Source organism: Vipera berus, assembly GCF_964194415.1.
Source record: "Vipera berus genome assembly, chromosome: 17".
NCBI lineage: Eukaryota > Metazoa > Chordata > Lepidosauria > Squamata > Viperidae > Vipera > Vipera berus.
The window spans coordinates 1317462-1339948 of record NC_138220.1 but is presented as its reverse complement, the minus strand read 5'-3'; the positions used below and the strand labels follow the sequence as shown (position 1 = coordinate 1339948).

The 22487-nt window shown below is 48.5% G+C and overlaps 3 protein-coding genes across 3 annotated transcripts; all 3 read left to right on the top strand.

The window, feature by feature from the left end:
* Positions 1-11597: 11597 nt before the first annotated feature.
* On the top strand, positions 11598-13707 carry C1QA (complement C1q A chain). The gene is made up of 3 exons (XM_081341446.1): positions 11598-11737; positions 12282-12451; positions 12996-13707. The coding sequence occupies exons 2-3, from the start codon at positions 12289-12291 to the stop codon at positions 13565-13567; spliced, it is 735 nt and encodes a 244-aa protein (XP_081197572.1). The 5' UTR covers positions 11598-11737; positions 12282-12288; the 3' UTR covers positions 13568-13707.
* Positions 13708-15839: 2132 nt separating this feature from the next.
* Positions 15840-18150, top strand: C1QC (complement C1q C chain). Its single transcript, XM_081341447.1, has 3 exons — positions 15840-16018; positions 16602-16780; positions 17432-18150. The coding sequence occupies exons 2-3, from the start codon at positions 16603-16605 to the stop codon at positions 17986-17988; spliced, it is 735 nt and encodes a 244-aa protein (XP_081197573.1). The 5' UTR covers positions 15840-16018; position 16602; the 3' UTR covers positions 17989-18150.
* Positions 18151-19649: 1499 nt separating this feature from the next.
* C1QB (complement C1q B chain) lies at positions 19650-22287 on the top strand. Its single transcript, XM_081341445.1, has 3 exons — positions 19650-19845; positions 20495-20667; positions 21471-22287. The coding sequence occupies exons 2-3, from the start codon at positions 20496-20498 to the stop codon at positions 22052-22054; spliced, it is 756 nt and encodes a 251-aa protein (XP_081197571.1). The 5' UTR covers positions 19650-19845; position 20495; the 3' UTR covers positions 22055-22287.
* The last annotated feature ends 200 nt before the right edge of the window (positions 22288-22487 follow it).

Sequence of the window (22487 nt, the reverse complement as noted above, 5' to 3'; positions counted from 1 at the left end):
TCTTTCCCTTTCTTGTCTTCTCTCTTTCCTTCCTCCTCCCTTCCTTCCTTCCTTCCTTCCTTCCTTCCTTTCTTCCTTCCTGCTTCTCCTTTTGATTAGTTGCTGTTGGTTTTTCTTTAACTTTCTCACCAAATACTGTTCCTTCAATTAAAAATCAAAAACAGAAAAAACTTTTTAAAGAGGGGACTTCCTTGAAGTTTCCCCGCAAGATGCAAGGACGGTGCTGTGTGTGTGTGTGTGTGTGTGGAAAGAGAGAGGGGGCGAAAGTCTCTTTAATTGCTGTGTGTGGGGGGGTGCCAGGGCGCCTCGGGGCCTCCCAAATCTACTTTTCTCCCGAGCCCCCTGCTGTTCTCCGGGCTGCCGCCGCCGCAGAAGCCTTTCTGCACGCAAGTGCTTCTGCCTGAGCTTGAAGCGAGGTGACAAGAAGGGAATGGATCCATCGACAACGCAACAGCAGGCACGAAAACCTTCGCACGGAAACATGCAAACAGATCGATGCCTCCTGCTGCGCTGGGCCTCGGTGCCCCCGCTGCCGTGCAGACATCGCTTTCCTCTCTGGCCTCCGCAGGAGAGGTCAGCGGCTGAGCAGATGCTTCCGGGAAGATACCAAGGGCCTTGCCCGGTGCTGGGCCTGGCGAGGCAACATAAATGGCGCCCTTCTGGCAAATGGGGGCCTGGATGGAGAGATTTATCCGTAGCTCAAGGTTGGGGCTCTGGGATGCTCGGCGTGGAAGCCTCAGTAAAAGGGAAGCTTGGTAGCTGTGGGGTTGAGATGGTGGCTGCTTGGTGCTCGCTGAGCTGGGTGGTTTCCTTGCAGGCGTTTCATGACCCAACCGGGGAACATCATCAGGGCTAGAAGGGGGGAGGAGGAGGAGGAGGACTGTGGGGTGATGAGGTTACCTGGTTTGGGTAATGCAACGTCTGCAAGAAAACCCCCGGCACCAAAGGCCCCACAGTCCTCTTTCTCTTCTTCCTCCTCCACAACCCCCACTCCCTTCCAGCACTGATGATGTTCCCTGGTTGGGTCATGAAACGTCTGCAAGAAAACAACCAAGCAGCAAGGACCCCTCAGTCCTCCTCCTCCTCCTCCTCCTCCTCCTCCTCCTCCTCCTCCTCCTCCTCCTCCTAGCACTGATGATGCTACCTACAACTCTGTCTCCTGTCTGCAGGAGCCTGCAATTCCTATAACCTCAGGGTACGGTCATAAACTCTAAGAAAACTAAGAAAAGATTGGACAATCCTTTGCCTGGAATGGTCTGGAGCAGGGAGCTGGACTAGAAGACCTCAAAGGTCCCTTTCAAATCGGCTGTCCTCTAATTCTATAATCCCAGATCAGTTCATCAGTGGAACAACTTGCCACCAGAGGTTGTGGGCGCTCCCATCACTGGAGGCTGTTTGAGAAGCGATCGATGGTATAAGGACTCCTCCCTTTAGCAGGGGGTTGGACTAGAAGACCTCGGAGGTCCCTGCCAGCTATGTCCTAGATGAAAAGTGGGCAGGTCACATTAGCCGAGTTAGCCCAAGTCCTGCCGGCGGGATGCTCGGCCATCCAGGGTGCAAGGAAGGATTGGCAGCTGGGAAGTCTGCGAGAAGAGAGCGAAGGGGTCTCCAGGCTGTCAAACCGGAGCTGAACTCAAGTGGCTTGTTTTGCATCACAACCTTTGGGCTACCTTAAATCGCCAGCTTTTCCCCCTCCAGAGCCTGCTGGGAAAGGGGTGTGTGTGTGTGTGAGAGAGAGAGAGAGAGAGGGAGTGGGTGTGAGAAGTCACAGCTAAGCAACGGTCCCTGCTTCTCTCCCGGGACCCTTTGACACGCTCCTTCTTGCACAGTGACTTCCTTACACGCTACGGCTGTCACAACACGGCTCTACTCTGCCCGACAAGGGTTGGCACGGCCTGGAGTTAATTTCCCCTCTTGATGCTGGCAGGAGTGCAAGGAAAGGGTTTTTTTTTTTCTTTTTAAAGAAAAAAAAAAGGGAAATAAATGTCTTTTTCTTCCACTTTGGCTCTTTAGAGGTTCTTCGTTTTTTATTATACCTTCCGTGCACGCCAGAGCATAAGAAACAAGCAGCGAGGCTGTGCATTCTCAAGTTTCTAGTCCTTAAGGTGATGTGACAGCAGTGTTCCAATATCTCAGGGGCTGCCCCGAAGAAGAGGGAGTCGAGCTCTTCTCCAAAGCGCCCGAAGGCAGGACAAGAAGCCACGGATGGAAACTAACCAAGGAGAGAAGCAACCTGGAACTAAGGAGAAATTTCCTGACACTTAGAACAATTAACCAGTGGAACAACCTGCCTCCAGAATCTGTGGATGCTCCAACATTGGGAGTTTCCAAGAAGAAATTAGACAATGTTTTGTCTGAAATGGGAGAGGGTCTCCTGCCTGACCAGGGTTTACACCGACTAGCCAAACCCAAATCCTGCAGCCCTTCTTCGTGGGTTTTAGTCTCCAAGTCTTTAATCATCTTAGTTGCTCATCTTTTTCGTAACGGGACCAAAATTGGGTGCAGGATTCCAGGTGTGGCCTTATAAAGCGGTACTAAGACTTCTTGTGATCTTGATTCTATGCCTCTGTTTACACAACCCAGGATTGTGTTGGCTTTTTTTGGCTGCCGCCGCACACAGCTGGCTCACATTTAAGCCATCGTCCACTGGGACTCCAAGGTCCATCTCCCAGTGGCTGTTTTTTGAACTTCCTATGTTGCAACTCGGGCTTCATGGAGTCCAGTCTGCAAGAAAGTTTAAAGAGTCATCAAGGACACCTCAAATTTCTCCAAACTTTCTGGAGAAAAAGGGGCTACCCCCGTTCAGGGCAGGCCAACCGATTTTGCCGCCTGGAGATTTTCCTTTAACATCTAACTCAGGAAGGAAGGAGAAAGAGAAGGAAGGAAGGAGAAAGAAGGGAGGGAGGGAGGGAGGAAGGAAGGAGAGAGAAGGGAGGGAGGGAAGGAAATTGTGGCCTCAAGGACCACTTGGCCTCTAAAACACCAGCACCTCCCTATATTTTGGGGGGGGGGCCTGCAGAATGGTACCAACTCATCCATCCCCCCCCTCATTTCCACCGCCCTTCTCAGCTGCTGAGCCAGCACGATCCTGATTAGTAATATAATTTGATATTAATTTCCTAACTCCAGGCAAGCAAAGAGCTTAGGGTGTGTGTGTGTGTGTGTGTGTGAATTCTGACAGCTGCAGCTAATATGCTGGCATCAGACCCAATCTAGCCCGATTAACAGGGCTCCTAATGCAACTGGTCAACTGACTCGCATTTACGACGGTCGCAGCGTCCCCGGGGGGGTCACGTGATCCTCTTTTGCGACCTTCTGACCAGCCAGGTCAATGGGGGGAGGGAAGCCCGGTCCACTTAACGACCATGTTCCTAACTAATCAACTGCCCTTATTGATTTCGCCACCGTAGGAAGGAAAGTCGTACAACGGGGCCAAGCTCACTTAACACGTGTCTCGCTTAGCGACTTAAATTTGGGGCTCCGCCACGGTTGTACATTGAGGACTGACTCAGGCCTTCCTGGCAAGCCACCCAACTGCCGTTGGAGCAAGGAACGGGAAGCGGAGAGGGAGAGAAGGGGACGCAAAGCAGGAAAACCTGCCTTGCAAGCATCGGGCGCAGAGCCAGCGTTGAGATTCAGGGCCCGTTTCTGCAAGGTGGATGGAAAATATATATTATAATGAAAAAAAAGAGCCGAGCATCCTGGGATCGTCCCCCAGACACTGCATAAATAGGAAACTTTTTTTCTGACTGCACGGGGGGAAGAAAAAAAAATCAGAAGCCACTTCAAAGCCTCCTCATCTCCTTATCTGTGTCAAACTGCAGCTCTAAGCCGTGGCCGATTAAAGTTGAACTTTTCTACTCGGCTCGACATCTTAAAAAGCATAAAAACATACGTTGCTCGGCTTTTCAAGTTTTCCCCGGCTCCCTTCGCAGCCTGCCGGGCGATTTGCGGCAGGAATGAAAGCCGGCGAGCTGGAGAGAAAGCAAGCGGTAAGGCTGCCGTCGCGGCTTTGTTCACCTTGCGGGTTGGACTACCGCCCTGTGCACCCTTCCGGGGCTGCCCTTGGAGACTGCTCGGCAGCCGAGCAGGTGACGACGGGCGAGCCCTGCGAGGCGGTCCAGCCAAAAGCACAGCACGTGAGCGCTAATGCTACTTTTACGGTAAGGTGACCTTGAGAGTGTTTGGCAAGTCTGAAAGTGTGTTCTTCCTCCGTGTTTCCACACTCGAAGGAACGAGGGAGGGTTCCCCCCACCCTCTTTTCCTTTTGAAGGCTCAGCTGCCTCTTATCTGCCCAGCCCCTCGTCCTGTCCCCCAAGGGGGTCTCCACAGACTCTCCCTGCTATGCCCACGTCACACCTCCGCCCCATCCACCAGGCGGGGTTCATAGGGGATTCAAGGTGCCGGGGCTATTTATTATTATTATTATTATTATTATTATTATTATTATTATTATTATTATTATTATTATTATTATTATTATTATTATTATTATTATTATTATTATTATTATTCCCGAATAGCAGAGCAGTATTTGAACACTATTGGGATTGAAATAAGTAGGTAGATAGCTAACTACTATTAGACCAATAGATCATAAATGACAGATGATAGAGATAGATAGATAGATAGATAGATAGATAGATAGATAGATAGATAGATAGATAGATAGATAGATAGATAGACAGACAGATGATAGAGGAGAGAGATGGGATAGATGAGAGAGAGAGAGATGATAGAAGAGAGAGAGAGATGGATAGATAGACATAGGATAGACAGATGATAGATAGATAGAGGAGAGAAAGAGAGATAGGATAGATGAGAGAGAGAGAGAGAGAGAGAGATGATAGAAGAGAGAGGGAGAGACATAATAGATAGATGAAAGAGATGGGGAGGTTTTGTTTTTTGGGCAGGGTAAATATTGGCCAGGTTTGAGGCCCTGCAGCTGACCTCACCAATAAGAAGACAAGTGAAAAATCATGAAGAAAATCAGAAAAGGGGGAAAGGACAGGTCTGAAATTACTTTTAATTACTTCTGGTCTGTAGCAGCATTATATTTGTTTGAGTTATGCCTCATTCGCACCCTCATTAGCTTTGGGAATTGCATAAAAATCCACAGACTCCCCCCCCCAGATCTGGGGTTAATGGTTTACCATACATCAACAGGTATTAAATATTCAACATTGAATATAATATGTAAATATGTAAAGGACTCAGATTTGCAAGCAGGCTGTTTCTCCGACTTTGGGTAACTTATTCCGTGGATAGACTCTTTCTGATCTTTTTTTAAAATCCAAGAACGGGCTGTTTTCGTTTCATTTTGTGTGTCCTTCTCAACACAAAACTGGCTGACCTCACATCCATATGCATTTTTATACAATTTTTTCCACCCTGCACCTTTGATGTCCCTTTCAAAAACATGCTGTTTTGGGTTGAAAAATCTGCATGGCAAATCCAGCAATGTATATATATATATATATAATTGTATTCTAATTTGTGTTCCGGAAAAACAGTTGTGTTGTGTTCGCTTTGCCCAACAACTTGAGGGGCTGAGAACTGAATCTCTTTCCCTGAAAAAAATGAACAAATAAATTTTATTTTCCTCTCTGTGAGTTGACACAGAGGGAAAAAAGAAAAACAGGTTTTTTCGCTCAGCCAGGCTGGGAAGTTAGTTACTTGAGAAAGATTTGATTTAATGCACACTTTTTTACCCTACTATGTTAAAATTTTCTTATTCTATTCTATTCTATTCTATTCTATTCTATTCTATTCTATTCTATTCTATTCTATTCTATTCTATTCTATTCTATTCTATTCCTATTTTCTGTTCTATTCTAGTTCTAGGACAAAGCCAAGGCAAGAATCCAGGCGAGCGGCAAACTGGGGAACGGAGGGGTGCGCAAAGCGAGATGTGAACCTCGCACTCAGGTCCCGAAGCAAATCCCAGGAACGCCAAGACATTTCTCAAGACCAGTGGCACGGAAAAGAGACCCCCGGGGGGATCCTAAGAGAGATTTGATGGGCAGTTCTAAAGGCCGGCACGCTGCCAGGTCCTGCTCTTCCCCCATGCTCAGGGAAGAAGCCTGGCAGCCCTTTGGGTATAAAACCTTCTCCCTTGTGCCACTGTGTCATGGTGTGGTTTTGTTCTTTTCTTTCCTTTTCCTTTCCTTTCTTTTCTTGTCTTCCCCCCCCCCCTTCTTTTCCTTTCCTTTCCTTTTCAGATCTACAACACCAACTGGAACTTTCCACCCAAAGAAAAAGAAAGAAAAGAAAGAAAGAAAGAAAGAAAGGAAAGAAAGAAAGAAGAAAGAAAGAAAGAAAGAAAGAAAGAAAGAAAGAAAGAAAGAAAGAAGGAGAAGAGCGGTGTTTTCTCAAACAGACACATCACAAGGGCCGCCGCGTCTGGGTTTGAAACTCTGCTGCTGAAGTGGCAGAAAAGCCGGCACACGCCAAGAATTATAATCATGATCCATCATGACTAAGACAAGGGCTGTCACATCCTCACGGGTGGGGGGGAAGGAAGCTGAAAGGACAGAGAGACCCCCCCTTTTTCCATGAGCCTTGAGAAAAGGAGGATCTCCTTTTCCGTGAGCCTTGAGACATAAAGACAGAATAACAGAGTTGGAAGGGACCTCGGAGGTCATCTAGTCCAACCCCCCTGCTCAAGCAGGGGACCCTAGACTTTTTCGGACAAATAGTTGTCCAATCTCTTCTTAAAAACCTCCAGTCTTAGAGCACCCACCACAAAGTTTCCCTGACGTTGTCTTTCCATTCTTCCACGGCCTGCCTGGCTCTGTCTCCTCTGAACATGAGCAGAGTTCCTTCTCCAATTTTTTTTTTTCCTTTGCCATTTGCGTCTCTGCTGCTCGGATCTCCGCCATCCGATGTTGTTTTTGTCTGCAAATTAGAATTCGCTCTTTGCAATCCGAGCCATTTCTCATTTTGATGGTTTTAATTGCCGCCCTCTGGCTGGTTAAAAATCAATCAATATATTTAAGGGAAGGAAGGGAAATCAGGAACGCTGCAGAAGAAATATTTCGAGGCAGGAAAATCACACAAACACACACAGAGAGATACACACACACACACACACACACACTTGCAAAAATTCCACCACCCTCCCATTTTTTTCCAAAACCGGACATCCCCTCCCCAAAAAAAGATTTCTGTCCATTTTTAAAGGCTAGAAGACGTTGCTTGTTGTTGGGCTTCCCAAATTGCTGTGGTTTTTTTGTTTGTTTGTGTTATATTTTTTGCGAGTCTCCTTCAACAAATCCTCAAAGGCTTTGAAAAGTCGGCGAGGAACCTAACAGAGGCAATTGAAAATCACGGCCTTGTATCTGGAGATTTGATCGGTATGCAGAGGGATCTCCCTCTGATCAGCTTAGAGCAGAATAGTTGTCAAACATCTCCTTAATCCCAGCTGCTCTCAGCCTTTCCCTGATTCTTGCCTTGGCTGAGCAGAGAAAGCCCCCTGCCTTTTAAGTTTAGCGGGCCCGTTTGCAGCCAAATACATGCTCTCTGCATTTAGTCAGAGTTGGAAGGGACCTCGGAGGTCTTCTAGTCCAACCCCCTGCTCAAGCGGGAGACCCTAGCCTAGCCTAGGCCATTTCAGACAAACGGAGCACCCCTTAAACACTCTCAGCATTGAGAAAATCCCCATCGGTCAATTGCAAAAGGCAGCCTGTCTCGGAACAGCTGACACCCTGCGCGGAGCCTTTTCAAGAAGAGCAACTAGGATGATTAAAGGCCTGGAGACTGAAACATAATGGAGAACGGTTTCAGGATTTCCTCCCTCCCTCCCTCCCTTCCTTCCTTCCTTCCTTCCTTCCTTCCTTCCTTCCTTCCTTCCTTCCTTCCTTCCTTTCTTTTTCTTTCTTTCTTTCTTTCTTTCTCTCCCTTCCTTCTTTCTTTCTTTCTTTCTTTCTTTCTTTCTTTCTTTCTTTCTTTCTTTCTTTCTTTCTTTCTTTCTTTCTTTGTCTCTTCCTTCCTTCCTTCCTTCCTTCCTTCCTTCCTTCCTTCCTTCCTCCTAGTGTGACTCACCTATCTGGAATTAGATGCCGGGACTCACCTGTCCTGGGTAGCCTCTTCCTCCTCCTCCTCCTCCTCCTCCTCTTCCTCCAGGCCCCCCCCCCGAGCGTCCCCTTGCCCTGCAGCCATCGGTGGGGCAGCGGTGCCCCAGCTCAGGGCAAAATCCGCTCAGGCCAGACCCGCCTTCCGCCAGTGACTTTCCCGCTCTGCCTGGAGAAGAAGGCTTTTATGGAGGAGGCACCCTTGTCGCTTCACAGGAGGCCTTTCCACTAAATTAGCCACTGGCACAGAACCACAGCGGGGGGGTGGCTCCATTAGCTGCGTGTCGGGGAGAAGGGACGGGGGGGGCTCCCAAAAATGCTCCCCAAATACCTCTCTTCACGTGGCTCCTGAGGGGGGGGTGCAGGGCTGGCCTTCCGGGTCCACCTCAGGAGGTCAAGCTCAGCCCCTCAGCTGGGCATGGGGGCCTTGGCTGCCTGAAGGATGCTTACCCCCTACGCAAACCTGAGTCAATTGCCCCAAACTGAAGTTATTTTTCTCTGGCTAACATCGTATGAATCTACAGGACATCCTCGACTTAACGGCAGTTTTTTAGTGACTGTTCAAAGTTACAACGGCAATGTAAAAAGGGATCGTTTTTCACACTTACGACCACCGCAGAAGGACCAGAAGGCAAGAATAGAATAGAATAGAATAGAATAGAATAGAATAGAATAGAATAGAATAGAATAGAATAGAATAGAATAGAATAGAATAGAATAGAATGCAAAAAATGCAGAAGAGAAGAGAGACCAGGCCAGGCCAGGTGAGCGTATCTTTCTATCCCTCTCTTTCCACCTTCCTTTCTTCTTAGCCACCTCCACCCACCCTCCCCATCCTGGCATTAGATCCTAGCAAGCCGTGGAATTAATTACCAAACTAGCAAATTGCAAATGTGCCAGTAAATGAGAGCGGGGGGGGGGGGGAATCAACCCGGAGGGAATTCTTCAGAGCACCGCGAATGGAAATGAGGCCGGCGCCAACCCGTCCCTCCGCGCTGGATTCAAAAGTTCACCGTGAATCCCCGGGTAGCAATTTTAATCATGATTGCTGGGCTGGACGAACCCAGACTGACCCTTCCTTGTCTTGAATGAGGGTTTTACAGCCTCGGTCCCTTGGCCTCCCTCGGGGCCAGCTCAAGATTTAGCCCAATTTTGCCAGCTTTGACTGGCATCAGTGAAGATGTACCGGAGACTGAACATGTCAAGAGTGGTGGGGTTTTTTGAGAATCTCCACTCGGAATAACAGAAAATAGCAAAATAACAGAGTTGGAAGGGACCTTGGAGGTCATCTAGTCCAACCCCGTTATATCTTTGAACCCTGTAAGGAATAGAATTCAGATCTGTGCTGAAGAAGGGACATACAAGCATCAATTGAGTTTCCTTTTTCTTGGAAAGAAAGATTTTCTATTTGTGTGTTTTTATTGTGGGATGGGATGGCGGCTGATCACAAAGCTGGAACACAACTCGCAAGGCGGGCGCAGGCCATCTTTTCTGCAGAGCAAAATCTTCCTCTTTCAGGATATTTTAATTCTGAATCTAGCGGATTTTCCATGCGGGACTCCTGAGATAGATAGACAGATAAATAGATCTCACCATTTGTAGGTTAGAGAAAGAGCGCCCCCTGCTGGACAGAAGAAATGCCAGTGCATGAAGCAAAAATGCAAAAACAGGAAAAAAAAATTGAGGAACACCAGACTAGATGATCTTAAGGATCCTTCCAAGTCTTCATTCTATGATTGCACAGAAAGTTAAGATGCCGCAGTTTACTTTTCTTCTTGCAGTCGGTTTGATTTTGTCTTCTTAGATCTGACATTTTCCTTTTTATGGGTGGTCCCCAGATCTTCCCTTCCCAACCTATTTTTAATAAAATTTAAAATAGAAAAGGGCCTAATTAAAAAAAAATAGCGAATAGTTTTTATTGGGAGCAATCTGCACATGATCAGCGCTGGTTTCCCTCTTTACACAACGCCACCAAAGCTGATTTCGCCAATGCAGCCTAGAGGTTTGACCCCCCCACACACACACCCAAAACTGGAAGGGCAGATGCAAGGCACTCTTCCCCCCCCCCGCCAAAGTGTCCTCTTCCTTTTTTAAAAAAAAATTCCCCCAATCTGTTGGGTGCTTTCATTTATCTCTGGTTGCATTGCACGAGATCAAAAAATTGCAGAGTGATGAAAATTGGCTGGGTCAGAAAAAAAGGAAGGAATTTGTTTTCCAGCCGAAAAGCAGAAGGCCTCTGTTCCTTTCGCTGTTGCTTCATCAAAACTGGTCAGGAGACAGTAAATAAATAATAACAATGAGGATTAAAGCTTTGTTCAGCTTTGTTCAGCAAGATGTTTTCCATCTTGTTTGGCCTTGCCACAGTTCATACGCGCCGGACTTTATATCTTGCCAGGTCATTAAGCGATCAAAATAAGACTTGCAAGATTCTGATAATGTCGTTTTACAAGATAAGAGACTGTGTAGCCCTCAGCTAAACAATGGGCTCGGAAGAGACCCTCGTTTATTAGGTTATAAAGGACGAGGGGGATAATTGTATCTCTAGACTTACAACATAGCAGCCATATCTGATACGCTGGACAGGAAACACGAGCAGATAAGTTAATTCTACTTTATTGTAAGAACATAGAACCATAAGGATGGAAGGGACCTTGGAGGTCTTCTAGTCTGACCCCCTGCTTAGGTAGGAGACCGTATACCATTTCAGACAAATGGTTGTCCAGTCTCTTCTTAAAAACCTCCAGTGTTGGAGCAGCCACAACTTCTGGAGGCAACTTCCATTGCACTGGTTGATTGTCCTCACTGTCAGGAAGTTTCTCCTTAGTTCCAGGTCGCTTCTCTCCTTGATTTAATTTCCATCCGTTGTTTCTTGTCCTGCCTTCAGGTGCTTTGGAGAAAAGGCGGGAAACCCACCCCCCTGTTCTTTAAGGCAGCCCCTCAAATTTTGGAAGACTGCTATCATGTTCCCCTTAATCCTTCTTTTCATTAAACTAGCCATCCCCAATTCCTGCAACCGTTCTTCATACGTTGTAGCCTCCAGCCCCCTAATCATCTTTGTTGCTCTTCTCTGCACTCTTTCTAGAAACTATATATATATATATATATATATATATATATATATATATATATATATATATATTAGTAATTTTTTAAAAAAATTACAATCTTTAAAGCTTAGTAAACATGTGGTCTGGGTTCACGCATTTAACGTTAACTTCTTCAGTGTGAATCTATTCAGTACTGCACCATCCAGTATTTTTCCCTTGATCTTCCTTTCTTCCCCCTATTTTTCCCCCCTTTCCCTCTCATTAAACAATTACAATTCTTAACACTATTGATGTATACAAAATCAGGTAGAAACATCTCCACCGTATTTTGTAGGAATAACTGCAATGCCAGTCCATAAGTCAGTAGCCCGTTTCTGTGTCTGCAGGTTTCGTGAGTTCCCCCTTCTCCGTGGAAGGAGGAGGCGATGGACCCAATTTGCTGGGGGCCGGTGGGGGCTGCGAGGAAGAGGAAGCAATTGCAAGGGGAAAGGAGGAAGGGAAACTTTGTGCTGCCTTACTCAGCCAACCTCCTCCATCCGGTTGTCCGTTCCTGCACTCAGCAAAGGGAGACATTTGTCTCCAGAAATCTGGTCTGGATCGTCTTTTTTTTCCAGGCAGGTAAGTGGCATTTTAGAGTCTCCTTCCGGAAGGGACTTCAATTCGATTTCAACTTTATTCCCCAACTTTGCCCCTGATGGACAATCCTTCTTGTTCACCAGATGGTTGGAAGGAAAGGTGGAGGTCCATCTGTAGGAAATCTGTTGAGGTTCTCCTGGATTTTCTGCCCAGCAAGAGGTTCCTCAGCCCTGATAACTTTAGGATGGGTGGGTGGGCTTCAACTCCCAGAATGAGAGAATGACAGAATAACGGAGAGAATGACAGAGTTTGGAAGGGACCTCAGAGGTCATCCAGCCCAACCCCCTACTGGACAATTCAGGACAAAATGGGGTTTCATTTCTAGCCTTCTTCCCAACAGTTGTAGCTCAAAGTGGCTTGTCAGAAAATAGACAGCCTGGCTTTGCGAATGGAAGCCTTGAAAATGGTTCCATGGCTGGCAGAGTGTGAGAAACCTCTGGGTGGTGGGCACTTCCTTCCCCCTCCCCAAGAAGGAGAAAAAGAGGAGGCGGGGAACGAGGTTCTCTCACCCTCTTCTCTGCCACAGAGTCAAGATGGCAGGCCGCTCGTGGTTGGCCCTCGCTGCGTTGATCGTGACCCTGGATATTGTGGCCCCTCAGCAGAACGTCTGCCAAGCACCCAAGGGCAGAGACGGGCACCCAGGAGCCCCAGGGAGGAGTGGAAGGCCGGGCCAAAAAGGAGACATGGGTGCACCAGGTAAATAAAATAATAATAATAATAATAATAATAATAATAATAATAATAATAATAATAATAATAATAATAATAATAATCGCAGCCAAGAATAAAGCAAAGCAAAGCATAAACAAGGAAGCAAAAATGCAAAAAAAGCAAAAAATGGGCAGGGGACCTGTATCTGCTTAATGACCGTGTGACTAACTTAACACTACAGTGATTCTCTTAACAACCGTGGCAAGAAAGGTTGTAAAATGGGGCCAAACTCACTGAGGGCTACCTGCATGCCGTTTCACGGCATTGTTTCCGACTGCCCGTTGCTACTATTGGGGGACACGGCCCCTTTCTTTCAACGGGGGGGAAGAAGCCTGGAGTCCCAAACCCCATCTCCATCCTGGAATTCGTGCCTAATATCCATAATAATCTTACATCAAAATAATTCCAAATGTTGGCTTCCTCACAATCAATTCTGACGCCCCTTGACCCCGCTCGAGTGGGGGGTTGGGCTAGAAGACCTCCCGAGGACCCTTCCCCCCCTGATTTTTCCTCTCTTCTTTCCTTGCAGGGATGGGGACCCGGAGCAGCGGAATCCGGGGCCCGAAAGGCGAACCGGGGGATCCCGGTCTTCCGGGGCAGCCAGGCAACCAAGGTTTCCGAGGCCTGGACGGCCCCATGGGCCCCCCTGGGCCAGTGGGGGATCGGGGCCCCAAGGGCCAAGTGGGCAACGTTCAGGACCAGCCCAAGACAGCCTTCTCGGCTTCTCGCAAGGACCCCTCCCCCGGGCTGTCCCCCAAAACCGTGGTCTTTGACCACAGCATCACCAACCAGGACAACGCCTATAGCACCCAGACGGGGAAATTCAGCTGCCGGGTGCCCGGCTACTACTACTTCACCTTCCAGGTAGTCTCCAAGGGCAGCCTCTGCCTGCAGCTGATGCAGCGGGACAGCGCAGTGGCCACCTTCTGCGACCAGAGCCAGGGGCTGTTGCAGGTCAACTCGGGGGGCAGCGTCCTGCAGCTGGCCCAAGGGGACCAGGTGTGGCTGGACAGCGACCCCCCGGGGGGGTCCAGCATCTACAAGGGCTCGGACGCCGACAGCGTCTTCAGTGGCTTCCTCTTGTTCCCCACCAAGGCTTGACCCAGAACGCCCCCTTTGGCTGAACGCAATGCTTCGCTTGGCAACGCTGCCCCTGTGAGGGAGGCCTGGGCCTGACCGACAGATTGAGAGGCAGGTTCCCCTCCTAGCTGCTGCCAAATAAAAATCTTCTCAAGGTCAAACGTCTGCTGATAAATTCATGGTGGTGGACCTTGCGCCGTGTGGGAGAGGGGCTTTAGGGGGGGGAGAAAGAAAGAAAGAAAGAAAGAAAGAAAGAAAGAAAGAAAGAAAGAAAGAAAGAAAGAAAGAAAGAAAGAAAGAAAGAAAGAAAGAAAGAAAGAAAGAAAGAGGGAGGAAGGAAGGAAGGAAGGAAGGAAGGAAGGAAGGAAGGAAGGAAGGAAGGAAGGAAGGAAGGAAAAAGGAGGGAGGGAGGAAGGAGAGAACTGCAATTGTTATTTAGAACAGAACAGAATACTACATGGTTAATAACACCTAGACATAAGTTTATTCATTTTTTTGTATAGCGTTAACACATTGCAGGCTGGTGCATAAAATTCTTAGACACAACATATAACGTGTGTGAAAATATAAAAACCCCAGAACGGTGAATTATTTTAAAAGCAGCACACAGTGCCACTGATCTATAAAATTATGAATACAATGAAATTAATATTGTACTTTCGAGTTCAGGCCGTGGGTTCAAAGTTATGACGATGCTGAAGAAAGGAGCGTACGATGGGTTCTTGAAGGTCGATAAAATTTTCTGAGAAAGAATAAAAAAGGAAAAAGTTTGGGGAGCACTGGATTAGATGACACCCCTCCCCCCCATGTCCCGTCCAATCTTACCATCCCAGATTTTATAAACTAATTCGAATTCCTGCCTGGGGTTAGACTGGATGACCACCAAGGTCCCTTACGCTCATTCTATGAAATGGACATAAAAGGAGGAGTTTTCGGTGGGGAGGAGAGATCAGATCAAAGGTCCTGGTGGCAAAAGCTATTTTAAAGGAGGACAGCTTGACAGCTGCCCATCAGGGATGCTGTAATAATGGCAGGGAGGGGATGGACTAGGTGACCTTCAAGCTCCCTTCCAACCCTTCCATTTGAGGATTTTTAACATTCCATTTTTCGGAATTTTTTTTCCTGGAGAACACAGCCTGAAATCAATCAATTACAGACATTTGCGGAAAATGTCTGTCACAGCCATCAATAAATACTCCATCAATGGAGGTTTTGAAGAAGAGATTGGAGAGCCACTTGTCTCCTGCTTGAGCAGGGGGGTTGGACTAGATGACCTCCAAGGTCCCCTCCAGTTCCGTTATTCCATTATTCTGTTTAGTGAAGATAATTTCTCTAATCGGAAAAAGTTAATTCACCCCTCTCCACAAGACCTGTGAATTTCACCCGTCGGGCCTATAACCAATCTCTCCATAATAAGCTTATATTAAAATAATTTAAATTATTGGCTTCTTCACAATCTTCTTCTGACCTGGAAGCACTGATGCGCTATGGATTGCTTTAATTATATTTATCGCTGACTAATTAATGCAAAAAAAAGGGATGCGGTGGCTCAGTGGGTTAGGACGCTGAGCTTGTCGATCAGAAGGTCGGCAGTTTGGCGGGTCGAATCCCGAGTGCCGCGTAGCAGAGTGAGCCCGTTACACGTCCCAGCTTCTGCCAACCTAGCAGTTCGAAAGCACGTTAAAAATGCAAGTAGAAAAATAGGGACCACCACAGTGGGAAGGTAACAGCGCTCCGTGCGCCTCTGGCGTCCAGTCATGCCGGCCACATGACCATGGAGACGTCCTCGGACAAGCGCTGGCTCTTCGGCTTTGAATCGGAGATGAGCACCGGCCCCTAGAGTCGGAAACGACTAGCACGCATGTGCGGGGGAACCTTTACCTTTACCTTAATTAATGCAAAGACTTGCCTTTTGGAGCAACCTAGAGCTAAGGGGAAATTTCCTGACAGCTAGAACAATTAATCAGTGGAACGACTTGCCACCAGAAATTGTGGGTGCTTAATCGCTGGAGGTTAAAAAAAAAAAGATCGGACAGCCGTTTGATTGAAGATAGAATCCTAGTGCTGGAAGGGACCTTGGAGGTCTTCTAGTCCAACCCCTTGCTCAAGCAAGGGCACCCTGCCTACACCTTCACAACATTCCTAGGAGGTAGGCCACCTGGTGAGTAGTTTTCATTGCTGAATTCAGATTTTCCGCTAAATCTCTCCTGCTCTTGTTCATCTCCGGGGAAGGGGAAGATTGAAATTATCTGGTTACAAGGCAGCAAAAGTGTTGATGCTGAGGTTTTAGATTCAACAGAGAAACACACAATGTGGTGGACTAGTTCCTTATTTTTTTTTTCTTTGGAGACCACCAACTTCCTCATGAAGTCTGATGATGCTGCAAGCCGATTCTTCTGCCCTGAACAAGCCGGCCACTGTTTAATTCCTGTTGCTTGCAGATCTGCTAGGACCCCATCTAGTCCCTAAGAGGTAAGAGACCCTCCCCAGAGAATTTTCTGTCTTTTTTCAAAGGTTCAGGAAATAAATCTTTCTCTCTAGGGAAGGCACAGCAGTTGGTTCCTCTCGAAAAACTGGAGGAGCCCAGCAGAATTTGGAAACGGAGGGGGGAAGCGATTGGCAGATCAGCTGGGAAATTAATTTATTCTTGACAAAAGCATTTATAATTCCCTGTAAGGCAGAAGGATTGAGGTTTGGGGAAGAATAATCAGGTTACCCCAATCTTTCCTTTCCTTTCTTTTTCTTCTCTTTCTCACTTTCCTTTCCTTCCCTTCCATTCCCTCTTTTTCCATTGTTATTGTTGTTGTTATTATTATCTCTATTATTAAGTTCTTAACCAACACTCTGTTGGTTTTACCCCAGTAAAAGCTTTCCTTTTTAAATGTTTGTCAATCTTAGCAATTTTCAGATGTGTGGACTTCGACTGCCAGAATTCCACGGTCCACATTTTGGGACTTTCCAGTTGGGAATTCTGGCAGTCGAAGTCCACATATTTTTAAATGGCCAAGTTTGCAAAAACAAACAACAACCATGGCTTGATCCTATCTCCCTGCAGGATGGGCAGGACACGGGCGAGGATGCTGGTCTGGCTCTTCTTCCTTTTGATCCTGGGAGATCCCTGCTGGGCAGCAGATCCCCTAAGTTATGTCTACGGGGCACCGGGTCTCCCCGGAGTCCCGGGACCTCCAGGGAAAGATGGCCGAGATGGTTATAAGGGATCCAAAGGAGAACCAGGTTAGTAACTCCTGTTTGCCCCCTCCTCATTTTAACAATCTGGGTCAGGGGTAGGCAACCTCGGCTCTTTTATGACTCATGGACGAGCCAGCCAGCTCAGGAATTCTGGGAGTTGAAGTCCATGAGTCATAAAAGAGCTGAGGTTGCCTCTGCCAATCTTTCTGCAAGTCTGGCTGGACCCTCATTGCCATGGCTATTTATGATGACTGCGTATCATAAATAGGAAAATAGGTGGGAAAAACAAAGGACAGAGGTGAATTTCAGATAAATAAACCCCAAACCCAATCTCTGAGGGGCTGCCCTAGAGAAGAGGGGAGGGGGGGTTCCCACCTATTCTCCAAAGCGCCTGAAGGCAGGACAACAAACAACAGATGGAAACTAATCAAGGCGAGAAGCAAGCTGGAAGTAAGGAGAAACTTCCTGACAGTGAGAATAATTAAACAGTGGAACTACTTGCCACCAGAAATTGTGAGTGGAGGCTTTCAAGAAGAGACTGGACAGCCGTTTGTCTGGAAGGGTATATGGTCTGCTTGAGCAGTGGGGTGGACTAGAGGACCTCCAAGCTCCTTCCAACTCTGTTATGGTAGTAAGTTGCAGATTAGCTGGCTGATGTTCCCCCCGCTTCCAACTGACCTTGTCTCCCACCACTAGGTCCTCCAGCCCTCCCTGGAAGCCACGGACCCAAAGGAGAACCAGGCCCTCCCGGTTTTTCTGGTCTGCCGGGGAAAAACGGACCTCGGGGGGCTCCCGGTGCCCCGGGAGACGTCGGTCCCAAAGGTGAACGAGGTGAGGCCGGAGATCCTGGTGGCCACAAGCTCATGTACCAATCGGCCTTCTCGGTCAAGCGCCAGACCCACCAGCATCCGGTGAAGAACGCCCCGGTGGTCTTCCACGGCAACATCACCAACACCTACCACGATTACGATACCACCACGGGCAAGTTCACGTGCCGTATCCCGGGCGTCTACTACTTCGTCTTCCACACCTCCTTGACGTCCAACCTCTGCGTCAACCTGTATCAGAACCGGGAGAAGAAGGCCAGCTTCTGCGACCATCTCTCCAACCCCAAGCAAGTCAGCTCCGGAGGGATCTTGCTCCAGTTGCAAGCCGGAGACCAGGTCTGGCTGGCGGTCAACGACTACAACGGCATGGTTGGCGTGGCGGGGGCCGACAGCGTCTTCTCCGGCTTCCTGCTTTTCCCTGAGTAACTTTCCCGGGGTAGGCACCTTGGCTCGCGAGCCGACAAGGAGGCTCCTTCTGGATCTTCCCCTCGCTTTGCTCTCATTCCAGGTCTCTTCCGCTTTGCGAAAAATAAGATAAAATAAAGAGTTTGTAACTGTGATTGAAAAAAAAAACCAAAAACAACAACAGTCAAGTTGTCTTTGATTTGCTTGTCCGCCATTGCTTCCCGCGGGAATGCGTCTCGACGTTGCCCAGTTTAAGACGGGTGGACTTCAACTGCCAGAATTGCCAAGCTATGCTGGCTGGGGGGGGGATTCTGGGAGTTGAAGCCCACCCATCTTTAGAAAGTTGCCAAAATAATGCCCGGGGGATTCTGGGAATTGGAGTCCACCAATCTTAAAAGGTTGCTAAAAGAATGGCTGGGGGATTCTGGGAATTGGAGTCCACCAATCTTAAAAGGTTGCTAAAAGAATGGCCGGGGGATTCTGGGAATTGGAGTCCACCAATCTTAAAAGGTTGCTAAAAGAATGGCTGGGGGATTCTGGGAGTTGAAGCCCACCCCGCTTAAACTTGCCAAGGTTGAGAATCAGCAATTTAGGGCATTACATTATGCAAATATACAGTATATACAGTGTATGAATAAATGAAATAAATGACTCACTTGGGTGACCTGGATGGTTTAAGGATGAACCATTCGAAATCTGAGCCCCAAGTTCTCTCTCCTGCGTTGAGCCCCTCTGAAGTGGCACCTGATTTTGCACCCCGCTCAACGAAGAACTCTGACTGCGTTGCAATTTCTCATCCCATTAGAGTTCAGGCGGTTTCTGAAGTTTATTAATTTTGGTTCAGAGTTGAATAACACAGACACCCAAATCAGCCGATCAAGCAATCAAATATTTATTACAGTCAGAAACCAGCATAAGAAAACTGGAATACAAAAATTTTAAAAGCTGAAACATATAAATAGCACAAAATTAAAACAAACATTTAAAACAATTTATACACACACACACACACACACACATATATATATGTATATATATATATATATATATGTATATATATACAGTATATATATATGTATATCAAGATCATCCCTATCATCTATCCATCTATCTATCTATCTATCTATCTATCTATCTATCTATCTATCTATCTATCTATCTATCTATCTATCTATCTATCTATCTATCTATTTATCTATCTTCTTTCTTTTTTTCTTTCTTTCTTTCTTTCTTTCTTTCTTTCTTTCTTTCTTTCTTTCTTTCTTTCTTTCTTTCTTTCTTTCTTTCTTTCTTTCTTTCTCTTTTTCTCCCACCATTTTGCAGTTGTCACCCTCCGCCTCCCTTTGGCTGGCTGGGAACCTTTGGCATTTGCACACCAAGCAAAATTAAAGTTCTCTGAGATGTCAAAGACACGCTGCTTCGGATTGCAAAATGCTCCCCACCCCCCCACCCCCGAGCCAGAGAAAAGAGGGAATAAGACCCAAAGCCTCAAAAACCACCAGGAACCCAGCACTCCCCTTCCTTTTTTTTTTTTTTGCAGAGGTCGCAGAAAAAACTCCGAGACGCATCCTGCTTCCCCCCTCCCCAGCCGTGAGAAGGATGGATGTGAAAGTGCTGGCAAGGCGGATGAGGGTACAGGGAGGGAGGGTGTCACCCAGCAGAAAGGAGAAGCTTAGGTCAGTTTCCTTGTTGTGGCAAACACAACTTGGACGAAGGAGGGGGGGGGAAGGTCAGCAGCCTGAAGCCCAGAGGTGTGTGTGCACACACACGCGTGTCCCATCCGGGAAACCGCTTTTGACTTTTCCAACAGCACCGGGCGGACCAGCAACGGGTGGCAGCTAAGACTTGCTAGCTTGAGGGCATAGAAAGAAGTGCCAGGTAAGAAAATGACCTTTTTTGGGGGGGTTGTGTGTGTGTGGGGGGGACATTTTTTGCCGTGGAGTTCAGCACCTTTGCAAGATGTGTGTGTGTGTGTGTGTGTGTGTGTGTGTTTATGTCAGTGGTGAATCACAGATTCTTGGGGGGTGGGGTCCACAAAAGGACCCACCAGGTTGTCCCAAAGTTGCTTTTTTTTCTCCGAGAAGCAACTGGACTTTCTTGCTTTCGTTTGAAGAGGTTTCGCTTCTCGTCCAAGAAGCTTCTTCGGCTTCTTCGGATGGTGGGGAACGGCAGGATTTATCCTCCTTGCAGACAGTCCGGTGCATTGAGCCATGTGCAGATCTGTCCCTTGGGGAAACCAAACAAGCGCTTCACAAAATCCTTCCTCTCCCCGCCGTCCAGTCAGAGCTGAAGAAGCTTCTCGGACAAGAAGCGAAACATCTTCAAAGAGAAACAGGGAAGTCCAGTTGCCTCCTGGAAAAAGCACCTTCGGGACAACCGGCACCCGGATGACAGAGAATCTCCACATGCTGCTGTGGTTGTTTTTTCTCGGAAAACATTTCATTTCTCATCCGAGAAGCTTCTTCAGTTCTTGGGTGAGAAGAGAAACGTTTTCTTCTTCTTTTGTCTCCGTTTTGTGTCCGTCCAGGATGCTCAGCGCCAACGTGGCGGTGGGGGTGCTGATGCTTTGCCTGCCTGCGGCGTGGCTGGCCCAGGCCAGCAGCTGTCAAGGGCCCCCACTTATCCCAGGGACCCCCGGTATGCCAGGAGCTCCGGGGTCCGACGGCCAGGATGGAGTCGACGGGAGCAAAGGAGAGCGAGGTAAGCCCGTCCGTTAAAGGACCCTCTTAAGGTGGGCAGAGACCTTCCCTTCCAAGGCAGGGGAAGGAAAAGGCCGGGAGGGAGCTTGGGTCATCTAGTCCAGCCCCCTGCCTCGGAGGAGGTGTACTGCAACAGCACCCCCCCAGGGGCGAACAAAGTCTCCGGCTCAGGAGCTTCGCAAAGCTTTGCCCTCCCTTAGCCCAAACCGCTTGTCAGAAAGTTTGATGGGATTTCGAGGATGGGGGGGGGGGCAAATCAGTTCTGCAGGAGCTGCCTTAGCACGGGCATAATTAGCATTCGGGGCCGTGCAGTCGCTGCAATTGCTGGCAGATTGCTGGCGGCGGTCCCAAACGAGGAGAAGACGGAGAAAGGAAAGATGGAGGTGGAAAAGGAGAAGGATAAGAAGAGGGAGAGGGAGAAGAGGATGAAGGAGGAGAAGGAGATGGGAAAGAAGGAGAAGAAAAATTCTCCCTCCTTCATCCCTCCCTCCCTCCCTCCTTCCCTCCCTCCCTTCCAGAGAAGAACAAGGGGGGGGATCTTCTCTGAGATGCTTTCTCCAAGTACATTTCTTCCGAGGACTCAGACTCCTCTTATCCGTCCACTGCTCTTCCTCCTGTCCCTCAAGCGGATTCTCACAGCCCATTACAATCCCGGTTCTTCTTCCCCACCCACCCCCTTAGTCTGCACCCACAGCAACAACCCTACAAGGTAGGCTGGGGGGGGAGCTCAGTGCCCAGTAGGAGCCACAGTGGAGCTTCCCCATCCACCGCTCTGTCTTTTTTTGTTTTTTGTCTCTTTTCTAGGCCCACCTGGAAGAGTCGAAGACTTCCGGGACGCTGGAGAAGTAGGGGAACCGGGAACTGCAGGTTTCCCAGGGAAATTTGGACCCCGGGGGCCCACCGGGGCCAAAGGTCCCCCTGGGCCCCCCGGGCCCCGGGGCCCCAAGGGGGAATCCGGGGTCGCCAAAGCCTCTCACCAGTCCGCTTTCTCGGCCACGCGGGGTACCACTTTTATCCCGAGCCGAGCTCGACCGGTCCGCTTTGACCGGGTCATCACCAACGTGGGTAACCACTACAACAATCGCTACGGTCAGTTCACCTGCCAGATCCCGGGCATCTACTACTTCTCCTACCATGCCACCTCTCGGGGCAACCTGTGTCTGCAGCTGAAGAAGGGGCGAGGCAGCGCCAGCAGCGAGATCGTGGTCACCTTCTGCGACTACGCCCTGAACACCTTTCAGGTGACCACTGGCGGGCTGGTCCTCCGCGTGGCCCAGGGCGAGATGGTGTGGCTGGAGCCGACGGAGAAGAACTCACTGCTGGGGGGCATAGAAGGGTCGGATAGCATATTCTCCGGGTTCCTGCTCTTCCCTGATGCAAATGTCTGAATGTGTTACCTCGGGGGGGGGGGGTGTCCATCTCTCGTGCACCCCGAAGGGATAACGCAGGGGACGGACGAGTTGCAACCCTCTTCCCCCCGCCGGTCTCCCTCCTTCTGCTTGGCCCCCCTCCCTGCTTTTCTCCCCTGCCCTCTATTTTTTGTTTTCAAGGGAACGCACCAAACTTGAGTTCTCTGCCGCCTTTGCAAATGAATCTAATAAATGACCATTGACGAAAGGTTTCCCGGATTTCCTGGGTGATTCGAACAGGGGTTTCAGGACGGTGAGTCCCCTCGGGAAGAGCGGGGGGGGAGGAGTTTACGATCTGGAGGGTGTGAGAAAGACTTTGTGGGTCTTTACAGGGAGTCCACAGCTTACAGCGGTCAGTTTAGTGTCCGCTTGAGGTTATCCTTGAGCATCTAGCGCCCTCTGCTAGCTGTGT